At 41.1% G+C, this 24,094-nt stretch overlaps 2 protein-coding genes across 2 annotated transcripts in view; both read right to left on the reverse strand.

Annotated features, from left to right (window-relative positions):
* The window catches only part of EZH2 (enhancer of zeste 2 polycomb repressive complex 2 subunit), a 270,483-nt gene that overhangs the window by 217,485 nt on the left and 28,904 nt on the right, over nt 1–24,094 (reverse strand). The window lies entirely within an intron of this gene.
* Nucleotides 596–15,502, reverse strand: ZNF786 (zinc finger protein 786). Its single transcript, XM_058532238.1, has 4 exons — nt 15,442–15,502; nt 7,875–8,001; nt 4,387–4,539; nt 596–3,055 (listed from the first exon to the last, which is right to left on the reverse strand). The coding sequence occupies exons 1-4, from the start codon at nt 15,457–15,459 to the stop codon at nt 966–968; spliced, it is 2,388 nt and encodes a 795-aa protein (XP_058388221.1). The 5' UTR covers nt 15,460–15,502; the 3' UTR covers nt 596–965.

Below are 24,094 nucleotides of genomic sequence, written 5' to 3' on the forward strand. Positions count from 1 at the left end.
TAGAGTTGATATTTAACAGCCACTACATCCTTTTAGCTTTGAGAACAGTACTGGAGGGACTTCCTGCTGTCTGAATTCAAGTTGGGATTTCAGAGCTAGCTTAGCATTTGGAGGAAAAAGATCATTTAAGATGGTAGGAAGAACAAATATCTCTTTTTATCAATGGATAGAAAATATGGGCTGGCCCCGTGGCGTAGTGGTTAAGTTTGCGTGTTCCACTTCAGCGGCCTGAGGTTGCCGGTTCGGATCCTGGGCACGCAGACATACTTACTGCTCATTAAGCCATGCTGAAGTGGCGTCCCATATAGAAGAGCTACAACCCTACAACTATGATCCACAACTTTGTACTGGGGCTTTGGGGAGAAAAAAGAAAATGAGGAAGATGGGCAACAGATGTTAGCGCAGAGTCACTCTTCCTCAAAAAAAAAAAAAGGTAAAAAAAAACCTTAAAAAAAGAAAATATAACTGGTGATTTTTTTTATTTTTTTTATTTTTTATTTTTTTGTGAGGAAGATCAGCCCTGAGCTAACATCCATGCTAATCCTCCTCTTTTTGCTGAGGAAGACCGGCTCTGAGCTAACATCTATTGCCAGTCCTCCTTTTTTTTTCCCCAAAGCCCCAGTAGATAGTTGTATGTCATAGTTGCACATCCTTCTAGTTGCTGTATGTGGGACACGGCCTCAGCATGGCCGGAGAAGCTGTGCGTCGGTGCGCGCCCGGGATCCGAACCCGGGCCGCCAGTAGTGGAGTGCGCGCACTTAACTGCTAAGCCACGGGGCCGGCCCACTGGTGATGTTTTAAATGAGAAAATCCTGTGGTTCTTCATATTCCTAACTTGTACAACACTCTTGCTCAAAAAAGGGGCCCTGTTCCTAAAATCTGTCTGCCAGTACGTTTGGCTACAGCTACTGTGGATTCCCAGGCAATATCAATCCTGCTGAATGCTCTGAATGTCCTACCCCGCCTCAACTCCAGTCGGCCTCGATCATTGCAAACAGCTGGCTAAGCCTTTTCTTAATGTCAGGCTTGTTTGGGGCATTATAGGATTTTGTGTGCACTCTGAGGTGTTCAGCCAGTTTAGACTTATAAATGAAGCCCTTACCACAGTCCCCACAGGCAAATGGCCTCTCAGGCCTATGTATGCGCTGGTGCCTAAGCATGTGTCCCTTTTCCCGGAAGTTTTTATCACACTCGGGGCAGTGGAAAGGTCTCTCCCCTGTGTGCAGGCCTTGGTGGCTGAGCAGCTGTGCCTTCAAGCGGAAACTCTTGTTACATTTGGGACACTGGAAAGGCTTCTCCCCCGTGTGTGTCCTGATGTGCTCGACAAGTTTAGACTGCTTAGCAAAGCCTTTGCCACACTCACAAGAGAAGGGCATCTCCCCGCTGTGCAGCAGCTGGTGGGCCTTCATGTCGGCCTTCACGCGATAGCTCTTGTCGCAGTCTGGGCACTGGAAGGGTCTCTCTCCTGTGTGTAGGCGCTGGTGACTAAGCAGCTGCCCCTTCAGGCGGAAGCTCCTGTCGCAGTCGGGGCACTGGAAGGGCCTCTCCCCACTGTGCACGCGGAAGTGCTCAGTGAGCTTGGACTGCCTGGTAAAGCCCTTGCCACACTCCCCACAGGAGAATGGCCTCTCCTTGCTGTGGGTGCGCTGGTGGGCCTTCAGAATGCCCTTCAGGCGGAAGCTCTTGTCACACTCAGGGCACTGGAAAGGCCTCTCCCCGCTGTGCACTCGCAGGTGCTCACGCAGCTTGCACTGGTGGGTGAAGCCTCTGCCACACTCGCTGCAGGAGAAGGGCCTCTCCCCGCCGTGTCGGAGCCGGTGGGCTCTCAACATGCTCTTCAGACGGAAGCTCAGCTCACACTCGGAGCACTGGAAGGGCTTCTCGTCAGTGTGCAGGCGCTGGTGCCTCAGCAGCTGTCCCCTCTGGCGGAAAGTCCTGCCACACTTGGCACACCAGAACGGCCTCTCCCCGCTGTGGACCCGGCCATGTTCCGTGAGTTTACACTGTTTGGCGAACCTCTTGCCACACTTCCTGCAGGAGAACGGCCTCTCCCCACTGTGCACACACTGGTGCACCTGCAGCAGGCTGCTCAGGTGGAAGCTCTTGTCACACTGCGGGCACTGCAAAGGCTTTTCTCCCGTGTGCACCCTGGCGTGGCTGGCGAGCCTGGACCAGGCAAGGAAGTGCTTGCCGCACTCAGTGCAAGAGAAGGGTCTTTCCCCGGCGGGGCCACACTGGAAAGCCTCCCCGATCCCCTTCAGGTGGCAGTGCTCCCCACATGCCAGGCACAGCCCTGGCTTCTCTCCTGAGTGCACACTGGTGAGTTCGGCCTCCTCCTCACCTACTCTACAGGAGACTGGCCCCTCCCCGCTGTGGTGGCCCTCGTGAGCCGGCATGCTGTTCTTCAGGAGAAAGCTTTTGTCACACGTGGGGCATTGGGGAGGCCTCTCCCCCTTGTGCAGGAGGTGGTGGCTGAGAAGGGCCTGCTTGTGACGGAAGCAGATTTTACATTCAGGGCACTGCAGGGGGCTCTTCTCTGCGTGTGTGGCCAGATGTCTAAGCAAATACTGCTTCAGGCGGAAGCTCCTCCCACACTCCTGACATCGGAAGTGCCTCTGTCCCCGAGGGATGCTCCGCTGATGCTGTGGATCAGCTTGTCTGCTGAATTTCTTCCAGGCCCTACGTGGCTGGTCCTTCAAGTGGCTCCTCTGGTGCTTCTCTAAGTGGTTCTTCTTCCAAAAGCTTTCCCCACAGGCAGGGCAAGGGTACTGGGTGGCTTCGCAGGAGGGGATTTCCTGGAAGCCAGGGAGATCGAGTGTTCTGGGACTTGGGATTCTTTCTCTTTGGGTGGGTCCCCTGCAGCTGTGAACTACTGGAATTAGAGCGCATGTATCATGTCTGTGTGGGTTTGTGAGGGTGAGGCCTTGGTCAGGCATGAAGGAAATATCTTCACTTTTTCCTAACAAGGGTTCAGAGGAACACTGGCTCTGAAGAGGATCCACCTGGAAATGGCATTTAGTTTTTCCTGAATTCACAGCTTGCTGGCTCCCTGAAACTGAAAACAAAAATTCAGTCAGTCTTCCTGTCTAGGGCATGGCTAAAGGCCTGTGTCACCAGTACCGTGATCCATAACAGTGATCTCTGGTGCCCTGGGAACCCAGCCTCCACTGAGCTACACAACCAGGGACATTTCAGTGTGGTTCTACCTCATGACCAGGAATTTGGAGAGAGTCTGCTGAGACTAAACTGAACAGACATATCTTAGAATAATATTGAAAAGAGGAAAATAGAGGTCACAAATGTGGGGCCTAAGCTCTGGAATCAGATTGTCAGGGTTTGAATCCCATCTGTCCACTGTGCAACCTTTGTCAAGCCAACCTCTCTTGGCTTCAGTTCCTTCTCCTGTAGACAGGGGAACAGTGGTACACAGGACTGCTGTGAGAATTACATGAGTTAATGTGTGTGCAGTGCTTCACATGGGTCTGGCACACTGCATGTAAATGGTCACCAACACAATGACTTCAGGGCCCTCAAACTCATCCCACTTTGATATGCAGACATTCTTGATCCAGAAGCGAGGATGGCAGTATTCCCGACAGATCCTGACGAATACCGCGGTTCCGTGCACTCCACAAGCTGTCCCCGAGACCAGGCAGCAGGCTCGGGCTCTGTGCCTCCCTCCTCACCCCTATGCCTACAAACCTTTTAAAGAGGTTTCTTGTAAGAATTAATAACAGATGGTAAAAAGAGTGGAGGAAAACTCCTTTACTCTCCAGAAAGAAGCAGCTAAAAACTAAACAAACTATTGACATGATTTCTTAGAATGATGCTCCCATTCGACTTTCTCACTCTATACTTTTACACTGACTTCTAAGAATCCATAAATCTCAGACTCTCCCAACATGACAACAAACAAAAGAGAGCTAAGTGTTAGGCATGCAAATAGAGACGAGTCTTGTGATGGGAAGGAAGCAATTTTGGTCACAAGGATTTGGATAAGAAGGCTCTGATTCCCCCTCACCTTCTACTAAGAATAGCTCATGTTTACTGAGCTCTTACTGTGGGCCAGGGTTCATTTTAACACTTTACATATGTTAACCCATTGAATCCTATAATGTAGGTACTTTTATTATCTTTATTTTATAGGTCAGGAAATTGAAATACTGAGAGGTTGAATAACTTGCCCAACATCACCCAGAAGAGGCCAGATCCAGACTCAGGCTCCAGAACCCACACTCCTAACTGCTAGGTTTTACTGCATTTCTCTAGAATATACCAGATGTCAAGCCTCAGCCCAGCCAAACAGGAAGACAAGGTCAGAGAACTGGAACTAAGAAACCTGAATGTGACACCTTAAGGACAGGACCCTGATTTCTTAATACTTACCCCAAAACAGCTGTCCCTCAATAACTTGATCAAAATGCAAATCAGCAGAAGAGCAAATTATGTTTCCTGATTTCTGTGATTCTCCCCAATTCCTGAAGAGCTCTCTCCCCTGTTCCATCCACGATATTAGTTCTGGTTTGGGAAGTCCATCATCTGTACAGAGAAATCAGACAGGGCAGTTTGGTTTCGTGGAGCACTAAATTTAAAGCACACTGAGTTGTTTTTAAATTTCTTCAAGTTTACTCCTGGGACAATGTATGAGAAGAGATATTAAAAAATAGATTATAGGTTTATACCAAGAGGAGCAAGACTGCCCACACATCATAGAGGTGCTTCCTAATCTGTCTGGACTTGTCAGATCAGTTGTGCTGTTTTAATTCTGTCTTCATCCCCATATATCTAACAATGCTGTAGTCTGTCATGAGTTTCCTAAAACTCACTAGTTGTGTGCTTTGAGTATGGTGGGACAACCTTGAGATGACCACGGGAAGAGGGGGTACACAAAAATAAGAACTCGAATGACTGTCCTAGGAAATTTCAAAGAAGGTGGCTCCAGCTAAAATATTCCCCACAGGACTTCTGATGACAGTGCTAATCCCAACCTAAAACCTGGCTGAGTTCCGCTACAACAGACGGGCCGCAATGCGTGAACGGAACAAGAGAAAACAGTGACAAGATTCTCTAATACATGACCCCGTTCCCCTGTAAGAAACGTCTACTCTATGTATTTTCATGGAAAACTCTCTTTCAATTATATATATATATTTAACAGAACCAAAAGTATGCTTCATAGATTGCTACAGGGAGATTAGTGGATGGTCGAGATCAGAGAAAGAAGATAATGCCTCAGAGATAAAGTGTCAGAGTGGCATAGAAGATGTGGAGACTGATCACACTGTTCCAGATTCCTCCTTAGACCTCTGATGTCTGACTTCAACCCCCAAAGAATTCTAAAGCTGCTCTCATGAAAAAAAGAATCACCCTTTTATTTAAATCCATACACCTATTTTTAATCTTCATCTGAGTGGAACTCCCAGCATCTTTTAAAATAAAAGTATTTTTACAAAAATAAATTTAAGAAAATAATTCCATTTACAATAATATCAAAAAGAATAAAATACTTAGGAAGAAATTTAATAAGAGAAATTGCAAGACTCATACAATAAAAACTATAAAATATTGTTGAAAGAAATTTTAAAAGTCTTAAATAAATGGAAAGATACTCCATGTTCATGAATTAGAAGACTTAATATTGTTAAGATGACAATATTCCCCAAATCCCATCTGTTTTTTTGTGTGCAGAAATTGATGAGCTGATCCTAAAAGCAATGGTAATCAAAACAGTGAGGTACAGGCATAAGGACAGACATATCGATCAATGAAACAGAATTGAGAATCCAGAAATAAACTCTTACATTAATGGTCAATTGATTTTCCAAAAGGGTGCCAAGAGAATTCAATGGGGAAAAGAATAGTCTTTTTTGTGTGTGAGGAAGGTCAGCCCTGAGCTAACACCCAATACCAATATTCCTCTCTTTCTGCTGAGGAAGACTGGCCCTGAGCTAACATCCATGCCCATCTTCCTCCACTTTATATGGGACACCACCACAGCATGGCTTGACAATTGGTGTGTTGGTGCACACCCGGGATCTGAACCTGCGAACCCTGGGCCGCCAAAGCAGAGCGCGCACTTAACCGCTTGCGCCATCGGACCAGCCCCAAGAATAGTCTTTTCAACAAATGGTGTTGGGACGACTGGACACCAATATGCAAAAGAAGTTGGAACCCTAACTCACACCATATACAAAAATTAACCCAAAATGGATCAAAGACCTAAATGTAAGTGGTAAAACTATAAAACTCTTAGAAGAAACATACGAGTGAATCTTTGTAACTTTGGATTAGGCAATGGTTTCTTAAATATGACACCAAAAGCTCAAGCAACAAAAGAAAAAATAAATTGGACTTCATCAACATTAAAACCTTTTGTGCTTCAAAAGACACCATCAAGAAAGGAACAGACAACCCACAGAATGGGAGAAAATATCTGCAAATCATATACCTGATAAGGGTCCAGTATCCAGAATAAATACAGAGCCTTTATAACTCAACAATAAAAAGACAAATAGTGCAATTTAAAAATGGGCAAAGTATTTGAATGGACATTTTTCCAAAGAAGATATACAAATGAAAAGATGCTCAACGTGATTAGCCTTAAGGAAATGCAAATCAAAACCATAATGATATACCACTTCACATCCATTTGATCTTGATGCTTGGAACACTCTTTTTGGGTGGCACAGGGTTAATGACATAGGATTATACTTCTTTCTCTATAGATTCAATTACTTTAATTGGTTCTTCAGTAACAATGAAGATAATGTAATGTCTTGGATTACATGTTTTAGAAACACTCTATAGATAGAGCCTGGAAAATTTAATTACGATAATGGAACAGAATATAAGTATTAGAAACCCTGCAACATAAAGGAAGTGGTATGGCTGTCAAGAGCTGGCAGGAGAGGTGGAGGGAAGTACAGCAGAACTAATTACCTTATCTTTATATACTGAAGGAGTCAAGAGATACACTATATAGTTGATGGAACAAGATCTAGAAGTTTACTGTTTAAATTATAAATGTAGCCAATAGAGACCTGAAAATAACTATGAAAATTTGGGGAGAAGGGAAAAAAGGAGATAGAAGAGGGATAGCATAAGTGAGCTGCCTCATTTTTCATAGTAATGAGTTAATTAATGCTAACTAAACTTAATAAATCAAGAAATAGAGGTGTAAGTATTACAGTTAATTGGAGGAAACCACAGTAAGAATGAAAACAGAAATGGTTAAAAATGGTTGCCTCTGGGGATTTAACTGAGTGAGGGGGTAAGAAGGAAGCAAGAGACTTTTATCACTCATTTGATGCTTCTCTGAACGGACTGATTTTTTAAAACCATATATGGTAATAAAACAACTTGTAAAGACAAAGTAAGCAGAAAGAAGAGAATACCCCCTACCATAACCACGCAGAGACAGCTGCTATTAAACATCTCAGTGTTTGGCCTTCCAAAATCTCACTGCAAGGAAAATAGCGTTAGCTTTTCTCAGGCATGTGGACACCAGTGTAAAAGGTGACAGGTAGGGACATCCTAGGTTACAGATATACAGGGTACTTTAGGGATTTGAGCTAGGCTTGTGCCTGTGTGGGACATCGTGGCCACCTGAGAGTATGCAGTGACCAAAAGCCCAGATAAATATTTATTTAGTCACCTCATCCACCTTACATTACAAGCCATCTCAACCATTCTCATGTAACAAGGTCTACCCTTGAGTAATAATCAGCAACACTTAACAGAAGTATTAACAAAAGAATATGGGGTAAAAATGCCTTTCTGTGTTAATTTCTGAGAAATCTGGCCACCTGACAAACAGGAGCAAGTGACTGAGACCTCATACAGGACCGAGTTCCACAATGTCGAATATTTCTTACCTAGAGAAACTAGAATCTCATAATTGGTTCTCATCACATGCTTGTAAAGCTCCTTCTGCCATGCCTCTAGCTTCTGCCATTCTTGCTCCGAGAAATAAACGGCAACATCCTCAAAAGTCAGAGGTAACTGAAATTACAGACATAATATATAGTCAAGATGGCTTCAAAATGACTCCAGCTCCTTCTCATCAATTTAAAAGCTTTCTGTAGTGGACACTGTTTTTGTCTGTTGGGCAGCTTCTCCCTTGGGAACTGCTCCTTCCTCTACTCTAATCATGCGGTTCTGTGGTTAACCACTACAACTCCTACATGTTTCTTTATGCTTGTTCAAACTATATATGCATATGCACGTGTATAGTATGGAACTTTTTCTTTCTTTCTCTTTTAAACAAAAATGGGAACGAATCACTATGTAACTTCATTCACTTAATATGTCATGGACATCTTTCTAGATTAATATATATATGCAAAATCTTTTTTTGTAAATTGCATTATAGTCCATGGTTAGATATACCCCACTGATGAGAGATACATTGTTTCCATTTTCTTTATAAATTACAAACAATGCTCTGATATGATTCCTTATATATCAGTGCTTTTACCTCTGTAGGATGAAGTCTAAAAAGAACTACTAAATCAAAGGGTATAAACATCTCCAGTTTAACAGATACCACCATACTGCCTTCCAAAAAGAATCCAGCACTTTGACCTTTGCTATTAAGATGAGACTTCTTTACACCTTTGCCAGCACAGTATGTTCTTAAACCTTTTTTCCGCCAATATGATGGGTAAAAAATTGTATTTCACTGTTTTAATTTGCATAAATTTGTGAGGTTTAGCATCTGTTTCATACTGTTTGCAGGGGCGATTTCCACACATCTTTGTGCATGCCTGTTCACATCCTTTGCTCAGCATTCTAGCGGGCTCTTATAATTTGAACGAACTTTCTTATATTAGGGTTAATAATCCTTTGAGTGACTAGCAAACGTTTTCTCCCAGTTTATCATTTGTATTTTGACTTTAAGTTCTGCCAAATAGAGCATTTTGACCCTTTTATTTAGTTAAATCTACTAATCTTTTCCATGTTTCCAGCTTTTTCTTTCATTTTAAGCGTTCCCCACATCAGAAAGTTATACAAATATTCTAATTTTTTTTTTAGATTTGCAATTTAATTCTATAGATGAGATTGGCATCTTTATTTACATACATACGGAGAGCCAATCACACACTACTAAATACACCTTTCTCCTTAGATTTAAATGCCAACCTTCAACCTTTGCATACATTAGATCTTCATATATATGTGAATCTATATATTCTGTTACATTATCTACCTGTACCTGTGTACAGTACCTATGCAGTGTTGTAAAACTGGAGAGCAAATCTTCCTCCCTCCCCCTATTCTTTTCCAAGCTACTGTTGTAAATCCCTGGATATTTCTTCTTCCTTATAAACTCCAAAATCATTTTGTGAAGGAAAAAGAAAAAGTGCACTGGGATCTAGTTTGAATTGCATTAAATTGATATATGTATTTAGGAAAGAATGACCTCATCTAGGAACATGTTCTACCACTCCATTTATTTAGTATTGCTTGCTAACCTTTAATAAACAATGATTTTCTTCATAAATGTTCTGAATCTTTTTTATTAACTTCATTTCTGGTATTCTGTGGTTTTTCCAACAATTGTAAATGGGACTATCCCTGCCACTTCAAATCATTATTACTGATATTAAAGAAAAAATTTATTGATTTTTGTAAACTTATTTTGTATCCAACTAAAATACCATATGTTTATCAATTCTAATAGTATTAAGGTTTTGGTGGGATACAATCATAATTTTCAAATAAAGATAATTTCCCCACCTCTTCTCAAAGTACACTGCTTTTCTCTTATATTACTATACTTATTAGAACCTCTTTTGTGGCTTCAGGGTTTAGCATCTTGATTTGGAAGACTTTTCCTATTCTAAGATTATAAAAGATATTCTGAATTCTTTATAACGTTTTTATAGCTTTATTAGAATGAGACCTTTATCGATCTGAACTTATTTCTGTGTATCATAACAAGAAAGGACATAATTCTTTCTCCAAACAGATATTCAACTGTCACAAAACTTATTGAAAAGTCTGTTTTTTTTACCATTGATTTGGTATCGTTTTTTCATAAACCAGTTTTCTATTTATACTTGGGTATATTTTTGTAATTTTATTTATTTATTTATTTTTCCCCCAAAGCCCCAGTAGATAGTTGTATGTCATAGTTGCACATCCTTCTAGTTGCTGTATGTGGGACTCGCCCTCAGCATGGCCGGAGAAGCGGTGCGTCAGTGCGCGCCCGGGATCTGAACCCGGTCCGCCAGCAGCCGAGCGCGCGCACTTAACCACTAAGCCACAGGGCCGGCCCTACTTGGGTATATTTTTGTTCCACTGCTGAATTTGCCTATTCTTGTTCCAATACTGCACTGTTTAATTCTTACAGTTTTATCAAATGTTTTGCTATTTAAGAGAGCATGGCCATCCACTGCCACCTCCCTTATTTTTTACAGGAAATTGTCTTGACTTTTCTTGTCTATTTTCTCTTCTACATAAATAGGAAAACTATCTTGTCAAATTTATACAAATTCTATTGGGATTCTGATAGGAATATACTGACTATATGGATTAATTTTGGGAAAACTGGATCTCTAAAATATAGGCTCTTCTCACCCAGAAACATATATATCTTTCATTTATCTAGACATTTTTACGTGTTAGTAAAATTTATAATGTTCTTCATATAGATCTTATATAATTCTTGATAGGTTCATTCCTATGGATTTTAGAGTTTTAGTTGCTACTATGTTTGAGGGGCTTTTTTTCCCCGTTAAATTTTCTAATTATGAAAGCTCGGGAAGCTGATTTTTATGTTTATTCTGTAAATGAATTCCCTTGTTGGCTAACACTTTCAGTTGGTTACTGTGGAGTTTCTATGTAAAGAATGAAATCTGCAAATAACACTTAACTATTTAAGCCTATCATTTCTTATTTTTCTTATCTTATTGCACTGTCTGGAATGATGCTGAATAACAGTGATGGTAGCATGCATCTGTCTTATTCTTTAAAGGAAATGCTTCTAATGCTTTACCCTTACAAGTAATGTTTTCGGTTTCCTTTAACTTATTAACCAAGATGCCTCTTATCCAGAGGACACTAACTTATCAAGAATTGGTTTTGACTTTCACTGCTTTTTAAAAAAGTACATTAGGAAAAAATAACACACACAACTGTGTTTAAATTGTTTAACATTTTTATTATTGTGGTTTACTTGTATAAACTGAACACTTTCTGAGGTTCATAACTAGAAATAATTATATATTTGTTAGTTTAAAATACTCTAATTACATTAAGTATACATTCTATCTTTATTGAAATATTTTCTTTAAATCAGTTTTAACTCCAACTGTTATTGCCATATCTGTTTATCTCCTATGGGTATTAAAGGACAGCTTGTTTGAACTTTTAGTTTTAATTTATATTCATCTTTTTCTTGTCTTCAATATGAAACTTAGAGTTAAGTTTTTAAAATTGATTCCTTTATATTTAAATCAGAAATTCATTATTTTAAGTTTAAGGAAATACAGTCATTTCTGCTATAACATTTTTAAAATGTGAATTTGTTCCAATGTGATTGATATGTTAATATATCACAAAATTTCACATTTGCTTATATGCAATTTTGTCTATGAGAAACAATAGGTCAGTTCTAAATCAGGGCAATTTTAGCCCCCCAAGGACATCTGGTGATGTCTAAAGGCATTTCTGCATGACTGGGTGGAGGTTGCTACTGGCATCTAGTGGGTAGAGGCCACAGATGCTGATAAACATCCTACAAGGCACAAGACAGCCCCCCACAACACAAAATTATCCAGTATAAAATGTCAATAGTGGCAAGGGTAAGAAACGTTTTGCTAGGTGAATGAAGAGAACTGAGATGAGTAGGAATATATAAAATGTACACATGCACACCCTTCAAGCATCTACCAGCTGCCAAGATCACCCCATGTTATGAGCCCTACCTACCCACATCTGTGTTAACATTCTTCCATCTGGCTTCAGATAACGTTCCTTCAACTACTTCACACAACTCACACACTCTACTCCTTCTTACACTCACTTTCACAAGCAAATTTCAGGTAGTTTTTAAGGTAATTTATTTCTTAATAATTTAACATGCATAAAACCGTGCTGTTTTTATTAGGTTCCTATCTTTTTTTTTTAACATGTCACTGACAAACTTTTTGAGTGTTGTGTGCCTAACACCATTTCTCCCATAAGCTGTGGTTTTTATTGCATGATTTTGCATTGCACTGTGAGGTTTAGAAATGCGTGATGTATTATAAGAGAACTGAATGTTTTTATTTGTGCTAAACATACTTATTTTCTTCTCTCTGATTCATTCCTTAATTTATTTTTATTTTTTTAAACAGTTTTTATTTATTTATTTTTTGTGATGAAGATCAGCCCTGAGATAAAATCCATGCCAATCCTCCTCTTTTCCCTGAGGAAGACCGGCTCTGAGCTAACATCTATTGCCAATCCTACTCCTCCTTTTTTTTTTTTTTCCCTAAAGCCCCAGTAGATAGTTGTACGTCATAGTTGCACATCCTTCTAGTTGCTGTATGTGGGACGTGGCCTCAGCATGGCCAGAGAAGTGGTGCGTCAGTGCGCCCGGATCCGAACCCGGACCGCCAGTAGCGGAGCCCGCGCACTTAACCGCTAAGCCACGGGGCCGGCCCTCATTCCTTACTTTTAAATGGTTTCTAAAAACACTCAAAAAGCCTTCATTGTTTATTACTTTAATTTTCAGAGGTTTAAAAAATCAAGAAAAATTACAGAGAATATTATAACAAGCATCCTAGTATTTATCACTAATTTAAAAAATTTAACATTTTTTCTTCAGATTTCCTTTTAATGGAATAGAATATGACAGATAAAACTCAAGTCCCCGTGGTTCGCTCTTCAATACTGTTCTTATATTCAGTACTATTCTCCTTCCTTCTGAGAAGCAAACATTATGATGAATGTGGTAACTTTTCAGTTCATGTTTTTAATTTTTTAATACACACACATATGTATAAATAATATATAGCATTGCTTTCTCTTTTATAAACAAATTTGCCTTTTACACACAAATGGCTTATTATACTGCAACTTGCATTTTTCATTCAACATTTTGAGATCTGTCCATGTTGATTTATATGGAACTGATTTATTTTAATTTTGTCTAGCGTTCCACTATGTCATAATTTTTAATCTATTCTTTTATCCACTGACCATTTGTTTTCAGTTCTGTGAATTACTTGTTTATATCTTTTGCTTATATTTTTACAGGGTCACTTGTCCTTTCATTTCAAGGATTTTTTAATATAATTTATATATATATATATTTTTGTGTGTGTGTGAGAAAGATCAGCCCTGAGCTAACATCCGATGCCAATCCTCCTCTTTCTGCTGAGGAAGATCGTCCCTCAGCTAACATCTGTGCCCATCTTCCTCTACTTTATATGGGACACCACCACAGCATGGTTTGGCAAGCGGTGCCTCGGTGTGTGCACGGGATCCGAACCTGCAAACCCCGGAGTGCTGAAGCAGAGCACACGCACTTAATGGCTTGCGCCACCGGGCCAGCCCCTATAATTTGTATATTGATTAATTATTAACTACATTAGGTTACAAATACTTTCTCCTAGTGTGTTTTTTAATTTTATTTATGCTGTCTTATATTGTACATAAACTTTCAACTTGGATACAAATACATCAATTTTTCCTTAGGTCATTTTGCTTTTTGTATTTTAAGAAATTTTTTTCTACACTGTGGTTACAAAGATTCTACATTTTCTTCCAAAAGGCTGAAGTTTTATTTTTCATCTTTAGATTTTTAATTTATCTGGACTGTGATGGTATACTGTGGTGATCTACCTTAATGATTTTTAACTCATCTGAAATGTAATGGTATACAGTGATCTACCTTGATGTTTTTTCCCAAATGGAAATGTCAACTGTCCCAACATCACTTTTGAAGGTCTCTGTATTAGTCTCCTATGGCTGCTGTAACAAAGTAACACAAACTGAGTGGCTTAAAACAATAAAAGTTTATTCTCTCACAGCTCTGGTGGTTAGAAGTCTGAAATCAAGGTGTCAGCAGGGCCATGCTCTTTCTGAAGCCTCTAGAGAAAAATTTGTTTCATGCCTTTCCCTTAGCTTCTGGTGGTGGCTGTTGATCCTTGGCATTCCTTGCCTTGATGCTGCATAACTCCAATCTCTGCCTCCGCTGTCACAGGGCATGCTCCCTTTGTGTGTCTGTGTCTCTTCCCCTCTTCTTATAAAGACACCAGTCATATTGGATTAAGAACCTACCCTACTCCAGTATGATCTCACCTTAACCAATTACATCTGCAACAACCCTACTTCTAAATAAGGTCACAATCTGAGGTTCCAGGAAGGACTTGAATTTTGGGGAGACACTATTCAACCCAGTCCAGTCTGCTTCTGGGTCCTCTTTTGGTTTCCATTGCTCTATGTGTCTATTCCTGCACAAAACAGCACCGTATTAATTCTACAGATTTATGGTAAGTTTTATCATCTGCTAGGGCAATTCCCTCTTCTTTGTTTTTTCAAAATTATACTTTTGACCTTTATTTTTCCAAATGAAATTTATAATCTGTTTATCTAAATTCACAAAAATCTTACTGCCATTTTGATGAAACTGCAGTAAACTTATATATTAATTTGGAAGAAAAGTATCATCTATATTTAGTCTTCCCATCTATGGGCATGGTATGTCTCCCGTTTTATTTATAATTTCTATATAGAGATGTTGCATATCTTTTGTATTTAATTCTAGGAATTATGTTTTATGTTGAGATTGTTGATGATATTTTTATAGTACTGATCTCATGAATTCATTTAGTAATCAGCAAAAATGCTCAATATGAAAGTTTATGAGACTTAGAAAAACATTATAAAAATAATGGCCACTCCCTCTAAACCTCAACTTCAACAAAACACTAAATAATCAAATAATGTGTACTCTTCTTAGGTTTTTAAATCCTCTTCTATTCCTTCAACGTGTTTTCCTTCCTTCCTACACTCAACACAAACTTGAACAGTTAGCGGCTCAATTCTGACACATAAGCACCTGCCAAACCTCATTTCAACCAATCAGAATCTGAAATCTTTTAAAACACTTGTTCTGAATTCAGTAACTATGACGTAAAGCTGCTTACACTGTAACACCATCGCCGGCCCCAGACCCACGTCGATCTTTCCCGTGTCCGCCCCCGGCCCAGGATCGGCCCGGTCCACGCTCGGCTTTGTTCAGGGGTTTGGCCACGGACGAGCCCCACGAGCGGCGGTCACCGGCTCCGTTCAGGGCTCAGACCCTACATCCAGAGCCTAACGCGACCCCAAACTCCGCCCCACGCGTCCGCCACCGCCCCGCTAGGATCCCAGGATGCGGCCAGCCACAAGCACTCGAAGACCCCCCGAGGCCCGAGCGGGACATCCGCGCGGGGGACGCCCTCTTACCGGAGGCGGCTCGCCCATGGCCCTCCGCAGTCCTGCCCGGCGCCGACCCCAGCGACGCCAACCGCCCCGGCGGCCCCTCCCCCGCCGCGCCGCCCCCCCCACGCCCGCGGGCCCAGCCCCGGCGCGGTGCACGCTGGGACTCGCGGCCGGCAGGGCCCCGGGCCGCTCCGTCCCCACAGCGCCCTCTGCGGCCGGGAGGAGCGGGCGCCGCCTGCGCTGTGGGTGCGGGAGGAGGGCCCGACCCCCGCAGGCTGTCGGGGATGGATCCTCGCCCTCTCCTGGGGTCTCCTAGGGAGGGAGACGGAGAGTGGAAATGGGGAGTCAGCTGGAAGTGCACGGGGAGGAGACTCGCTCTTCACTGGGACGGAGATGGAGAGGGAGACGGAGAGAGGGAGTGCGGGGTTTGGTTCCTCCCCAACGCTGACCCGCTCAGGTTCAAGGGGTCATCTGTGAGGCGAACCCAGGAATCAAGAGAGGGAGGTGAGACAATCAAGTGGCATTAACGAGCAGGTCCCCGCTGTGGGCAACTGGGAGTCCATCCTGCTGGGGACTCAGAGTGTGCAGACCGCCCTTCAGAACTGTCCCGCCCGTGGCGAGGAGGCTGGGTGTTCGTCCTCAGGAAGTCATGCAGAGACAGCCATCTCTGACCCCAGGGACTTAAATTAGGAATATGACTCGTGGTCTGTAAAATCCAAAAAATGGTCTTATAAGCTAAATATGAAATGGATCTTAAATTTACTCTGCCTGTCACGCTTAAGCAGCTAGTGTGGTTGAACTGCTCAGATATAGGTAATTGCTATCCCTACCATAAAGGTTTTCTTGAAAAAAAAAATATATAAATATATATAATTGAACAACTATATATATAAATTTTATAAGAAATTTCTTATAACAATATATATAAATTTCATATAAGAAATTTTATATAAATTTTATTTTCTTATATATAAAATTTGTAAGAAATTTTATAAGCAAATTTTAAAAGAAGTAAAAATTGTCCATAATTCTGGTACTCTAATGTAAATGCTCTATTTTTTCATGTAAACTTCTAGTCTTTGTCCACAGACATGTACTTTTTTTGTGTGTGTGAGGAAGACTGGCCCTGAGCTAATAACATCTGTTGCCAATCTTCTTTTTGCTGAGGAAGATTGGCCCTGAGCCAACTTCTGTGCCCATCTTCCTCTATTTTGTGTGCTTCCTCAACAGCATGGCTTGATGAGCAGTGCACACGTTCGTGCCTGAGATCCGAAACTTCGAACCTGGGCCCGGAAGCAGAGAGTGCGAACCCCAACCACTACACCATTGGGCTGGCCCCCACAGACGTGTACTTTCTATATGGTTCTGAGACACATCATTTTATCTGTCTCTTTTGTTTTTCACTTACCATATCAAAGTTTTCCATGTTTCTCATAATCTCATAATTATATGCTTAACTGGTTGTAATTTAAGATAGTGTATTAAGCTGCTAGAGCTGCCATAACAAAGGACCACAAACTGGGCAGGTCAAATGACAGAAATTAATTCTCTCACGGTTCTAGAGGCCAGAAGTCCGAGATCAAGTTGTCAGCAGGGTTGGTTTCCTCTGAGGACTCTCCTTGGCTTGCAGATGGTGAGCTTCTTCCTGTGTCCTTCTATGGTCATCCCTCGGTCTGGGTGTTCTGTGTCCTAATCTCTTCTTATAAGGACACCAGTCATACTGCATTAGGGCCCACTCATATGACCTCCTTTTACCGTAATTATCCCTTTAAAGATCATATCTCCAAATACAGTTGCATTCTGAGGTACCGCAGGGTTAGGACTTAGATGAATTTTGGAAGAACACAATTCAGCCCATAACAACAGGTAGGGTGGTATGAAATATTTAAGGGTGGTTAAAAAAAATTGTGGCCATAAATAATGCTGCTGGAGGGGCCGGCCCGGTGGTACAAGCGGTTAAGTGCATGCGCTCTGCTGCGGCAGCCTGGGGTTTGCAGGTTCGGATCCCAGGCGCGCACCGACGCACTGCTTGGCAAGCCATGCTGTGGCGGCGTCCCATATAAAGTGGAGGAAGATAGGCATGGATGTTAGCCCAGGGCCAGTCTTCCTCAGCAAAAAAAAAAAAAAAAAAAAAGAAGAGGATTGGCAGATGTTAGCACAGGGCTGATCTTCCTCACAAAAAAAATTAAAAGAAAAAAGAATAATGCTGCTGGAATACTTTCATACACATAGTCTTAAGATACAAAAAGTACAAAGTGCAAAGGACAGACCAATAAATTAAATTAGATTAAGATTTAAAACTGTTTTTTCCATCAAAAGACACAATAGAATAGCCAAAACTAGGTCACAGATTGGGAAAAGATATTTACAACAAAGAACTGCATCCAGAGAATATAAATGACTTGTAAAAATCAAAGACTACCAAGACTACCTAAGAGGAAGATGTGCAAAATTATGAACAGTGAATTCACAGAAAGGGGGGAAAAATGAATAGGCAATAAACACAGAAAAATGTTCCATCTCATTGTTGGTCAGGGAAATGCAATATCTGCTTAGGAAGGTGTGCATACTTCATCATCCAGCAATTCTTACCTTGGAGCTATTTTTACACATTTACACAGGAGACATATTCAAGAATATAGCAGCTTTGTTTTAAGAGTAAAAATAGGAAAGCAATATAAATGTCTATCACCAAAAGGATGGATATCTGGTGGGTTTTCTTCTCCGTACATTGAAAACTAGCAGCAAAAACTAATGAATTATAGCTAAATACAGCATGAATGAATAGCATTAACATAATGTTGAGTGAAAAGCATGTTGCAGATTGTATACAGTATGGTGCCATTTATAGAAACTTTACAACATATGAAATAGCACTACATATTATTTAGAAGTAATACACATGTAGGAAAAGTATAATGACATGTATAGGAATAAACACCCAATTTGGGATAGTGGTTATCACTGGGAACTAGGGTGGGGAAGGGATGGTGAAGAGAGGATTGAAACCAGAGCCACTTACACGAGTGCTCCATCAGCATTGCTAAAGCCTTATTACTCAAGCTGAACCAAGGGCACACAGGTGGACATTCTTTCCACCTTTCGAATATATATATATTTTTTGGTGAGGAAGACTGGCCCTGAGCTAACACCTGTTGCCAATCTTCCTCTTTTTGCTTGAGGAAGATGGTCCCTGAGCTAACATCTGTGCCAATCTTCCTCTGTTTTGTATGTGGGACACCACCACAGCATGGCTTGATGAGCAGTGTGTAGGTCCACGCCCAGGATCTGAACCTGCAAACCCCATGCTGCTGAAGTGGAGCATGTGAACTTAACCACTACACCACCTAGCGGCCCCTTGAATATTTTGAATGTTGCAAGATACATTTAAATAAATTAATCAAGTCATCACTGCATATTTGCCATCTTGTGGGGAGGGACACAGGCTTGTAAAAAAACAATGTCAAAATAATATTCAGTAATTGCTATTAACAGAGGAAAGTATGCAGTGCTATGGCAGCATCAGAGAAAGGGTTAGCTAGCTATCTCAGGAGGAAGAGTTCAATGAATAACTCCCTTTGTCCTAGCTTTTTGAGTTGACTATGAAACTAATTTTTTCACTATATATTTTTAAATATATGTGTACACACACACATATGATTTACCACTAAGTGTCATTCTAACTTCATCTCACAAATTTGATATATAGAACTTTCATTGTTGTTCAGTTCTAAAATTGCATTGTGATTTCCTCTTTAACCTATGAGTTCCTTAGGAGTATATTTTTGAAGTTTCCAAGCTTAGGAAGTTTTGTTTGTAGTTTAAAGTTTTATTTTCTTGCTTATTTCTAAGTTAACACAGCATGGTAGGAGAAACTTGATCACGATGAAATGGATTTTTAAAAATTTATTGAGACTTCATTGTGACCTATCACATAGTTAATTTTTTTGTGTGTGTGAGGAGGATCAGCCCTGAGCCAACATCCATGCCAATCCTCCTCTTTTTGCTGAGCAAGACTGGCCCTGGGCTAACATCTGTGCCCATCTTCCTCTACTTTACACAGGACGCCGCCACAGCATGGCCTGTCAAGCGGTGCATCGGTGGGCGCCTGGGATCCGAACCTGGGCCACCAGCAGCAGAGCATGCGCACCTAACCGCTAAGCCACAGGGCTGGCCCCACATAGTTAATTTTTTTAAGTGCTCTGTATGTGTTTAAAACCAACGCTATTTCCTATAGTCAGCTTTCTTTGTGTAAAACTTGTAAATCTTTTGCTGTTCACGTCAGAAGATTATTAATGCTGATTATTGTCTGCTTGATGCATATACTTATGAAAGAGGTATGTTAACTATCCAACTAACTATCCAACTAAAATTATGGTATATTTATTTTGGTCATTTAAACTTTTGCTTTTCATATTACAAGTCTATGTTGTTTACAAGTTCATAATTCTTAAATCTTCTTAATGGATTCTTTTTATGGATTTTGCCATAAATTCTTTTTTTTTTTTTTGCTGAGGAAGACCAGCCCAGCTCTGAGCTAACATCTATTGCCAATCCTCCTCCTTTTTTGTTTTTTCCCCCAAAGCCCCAGTAGATAGTTGTATGTCATAGCTGCACATCCTTCTAGTTGCTGTATGTGGGACGCGGCCTCAGCATGGCCGGAGAAGTGGTGCGTCGGTGCACGCCCGGGATCCAAACCCGGGCCGCCAGTAGCAGAGCGCCCGCACTTAACCGCTAAGCCACGGGGCCGGCCCTGCCATAAATCCTAATTTGCTCTCATGTAAAGTTTGTTTCACTAGCCTTCATTTGATAAATCTTTTTCTGTCATTTTATTTTCATTCTTTATTGTTTGTAGCTGTCTCTTGTCAACTGCATATAGTATGAATTTTTAAAATATCTGAAACTGTCTTTTGATAAGTGTATTTAATTCATCGTTTTACTTTGTTGTTTTTACCAACCTGGAAATTATTCTTTTTCTTTTTTCCTACCTTCAGTTGGACTAGAAGTTTTCTATATTCCTTCTTTTTCCTTTGGCTGTTTTAGAAACTACATGTTATATTAACATTGTAGTAGTGATTGCTCTTGATTTTTTAACAGCTTTATTGAGGTATAATTGACATACCATAAACTATGCATTTAAAATTTATAATCTGATGTTTTGACATTTGTGTATATTCATGAAATCATCCTCAAAATCAAGATAATAAACATACCCATCGTCCCCCCAAATTCTTCATGTCCTCCATTGAGTTTTTCTCATTATTCTTGATGTTAGTTTCACTGTCATTCCTAGGTGTACATTAATTTTTACCATCCTGCTCCGTAATGAAGTACACTGAGAACTTTGGGAACCTCCCACCCATTTTGAAGTGTTCCTACTCAGCTGTTCCCTTTCTTTCTTCTGAAATTGTTAGTTATATATTGCAAGCTCTCAATCAATTCTCTATGTATCTTCACTGCTTTCATATTGTTAATATTTATATTTATCTCTCTACTTCATTCTGGGTAAATTCCTAAAGCTTATTTGGTCTGTTAAGGATTTTAGTTCAGTAACTTTACTTTCTCATTTCCAAGGTTCTTTCTCATATCCACCTGTTTGTATATCACTTCTGCTCGTTATTGTTTCATTATTTCCTAATGTTTTAAATTGTTATAATTCATTTATATTTTGGTGAATCAAAAATACTGATTTTAAGATATTTTTGACTTCTCTATTATTTTAAATTTATCTGGACTGATCTTCTGATTTTGTTTTGTTGGCTTGCTTAGACTTAGATCTCTTCATGGGTTTTGGAATTATGGTTTGCAGTCATTTGGAATGGGGGCGGGTGTAGGGTTTCCATGTGCATGTGAGAATGTGTGCGTGTTCAACTAGTCCTGTCTAGCTACTTTGCAGTTGCCTCTCCCTGGTTCCCTCAAGTCCATAATCAAGTCCTATGTCAGTGATTCAGTGCTTCTCCTCCCAGTGTTACTGGGTATATCACAGATCCAGGTATTCAGCCAAAGAATGGCTTGGTTTGGATGGAGAAAATGCAAAAACAAGATCAAATCCGTGCCCTCTGAGGGTTCAGTCTATAAGGTGAAGCAGGCAGGTGACAGTTGAATGTGAAGAGTGCTATTAGAGAAAGGTTTTTAGAGGATGCTGTGACAGATGAGCACATACGTAAAATGTTCCTGGTGTCGAGGCTGAATCATGGAAAAAGGAGTTAGGAAGATAAGGGAAGAAGGGGGAGCAGTCATGAGGAAAAGATAAAAGTCATCTGATATGAGTAAAGTGGCTATTGTGAATAGGTAACAAGATTAAGCTGAAAAGGCAGGTCCAGGCCACTCAGTTCTTTTACGTTATGTTAAAGAATTTGCATTTATAATAAAATTGGAAACTTCTAAAAAATACTTTTTGAGAGTAACATTAGAGTTGCATTTTAGAAAAACCAATCTGTCACAAAGGTGATGAATGCATTGCAGGAAAAAGCAGGGAAATCTTTTAAGAAAAACTGTAAGAAACTAAAAAATTTCACAAGTTGGCTTAAATTAAAATGTTGGCAGCAGAGATAGAGAAGGGATTTTATTTGCGAGAAATTTAGGAGATAGATTGGGTGTAGAAAAACCTAGGACCATTATCAGAGTTCCAGCTTTGGAGATCAGTTATTACTTTAAAGGTGGGTGGGCAATACAGAATGTAAAGAAAAGAGGTGTAGAGTGAGGATTGGTGCAGCTGAGGAGTCCTGTGTTGGGCATTTTGTGCTGGAGATACCTGTGGAAGTCAGCAGTACTCCAGACGAAGTTGGAAATATGGATATGGATTTATAGATGTGCAAGTCATCAGCCTCTAAGAGATAACAGAAGAAATTGCTGCACAAGCTGTGGCTCAGGAGAGCGAAACAGACAGGCAGACAGACAGATACAGCTCAGTGTTGGTTGTGGTGGGGGGCATACTGCTTCCCCATTCTTGGTATTTCTTTCCCATTAGGGGAAGCTCCATGAGCACAGCACTCCTAGTCTCTCTGCCTCCTCATTCACTTTGCTCAGGTCTAGTGCACACGACTAGGTTCTCCAGTATTAATTAGAATTAAATGAGGTCATAAGGGTTGGGGTCCTAATCCAGCAGGACTGCTGTCCTGATAAGAGGAAGGAACACCAGAGATCCCCCACCCCCACCCTGTGCACAGAAAAAAGGCCATGTGAGGACACAGAGAAACAACAGCTGCAAGCCAGGAAGAGAGCCCTCACCAGACACCAACCCTGCTGCCAACTTGATCCTGGACTTTCAGCCCCTAGAACTCTAAGAAAATATATTTCTGTGGCTTAAGCCGCCCAGTCTGTGGCATTGTTACGGCAGCCCGAGCAGACTAATACACCCATAATATAAGAAACTTTTATCACAAGAAGCTTTATTACAAGAGGAGGAAAAGGCTAAAGGAAGAGTGCTAGCCTGAGTCTTGCAGCAGGATGACTAGAATGCCTTTCAAAAATGGTCTTCCTTGGGGCCGGCCCGGTGGCGCAAGCGGTTAAGTGCGCGCGCTCCGCTGCGGCGGCCCGGGGTTCGCTGGTTCGGATCCCGGGCGCGCACCGAGGCACTGCTTGGTAAGCCATGCTGTGGCGGCGTCCCATATAAAGTGGAGGAAGATAGGCACAGATGTTAGCCCAGGGCCGTCTTCCTCAGCAAAAAAAGAGGAGGATTGGCGGATGTTAGCTCAGGGCTGATCTCCTCACAAAAAAAAAAAAAAAAAAAAAAAAAAATGGTCTTCCTTCCTCTAGTCTCTCCAATCACTAGATCAAATGTTCCAAAACTTCGGGTGGCATGAGTTCACCTTGGAAGATCGTCACTCAATACACCTGGGGAGGGCCCCTAGGGTCTGCATTTTTAACATGTATCCCAGGTAAAGGCGCCCAGTTGTCCTGAGATGCACAGGTAAGAGGCCAGCCAACACCGATATCTGGCCCAGCGCACCTGGCGCAGGCTAGAGGAAAGTATCCTTTTCTTTGCACAAAGGCACTACTGACTCACCAAGAAGCCTGCACCCACAGGACTGTACCAACCAGAGGTGACATCTCTCCTTTTGTATACACACTGTGATTCATGGAACGCCCTTGATCCCAGCTGATTCTGATTCAGGTAATCTGGGATCACATGTGCTACAAAGAGAAAAAATTTATGTGGGCTCCAAAGATTCATTAAGGAAGGAAACCTAAAAGTTTTTGTAGGAAAAATGTTAAAGATTACGGTCCAAGAGACAGGTGAAGGTTTGCTAGAACAGGCTGCAAAATTACCTTATAATGAAAGATTAGGCCAAAGAGCAAAAAATGGAGTGACGTCACGGGAGGAATTTTTCCTTTGGTCTTTACCTCAGAGACCCGAATGTTAAGGCAACTATATTTGAGAATTAACATACACTGTTGAAAATGCAGAGGAGTTGGATAAATACCATTGCTTGCTACTCATAATCTTCCATTTTTTTAAAGCTTGGAGATTGATTTGGAATTATTTCATATTTTTCTTTACTTTTTTTTTTACTGAGGAAGATTTGCCCTGAGCTAACATCCATGCCAATCTTCCTCTACTTTGTATGTGGGTTGCTGCCACAGCATGGCTGATGAGTAGTGTAGGTCTACACCTGGGATCCGAACCCATGAACTCTGGCCGCTGAAGCGGAGTGTGCCGAACTTAGCCACTATG

Source organism: Diceros bicornis, chromosome 3 (assembly GCF_020826845.1).
Source record: "Diceros bicornis minor isolate mBicDic1 chromosome 3, mDicBic1.mat.cur, whole genome shotgun sequence".
In the NCBI taxonomy this organism is placed as follows: domain Eukaryota; kingdom Metazoa; phylum Chordata; class Mammalia; order Perissodactyla; family Rhinocerotidae; genus Diceros; species Diceros bicornis.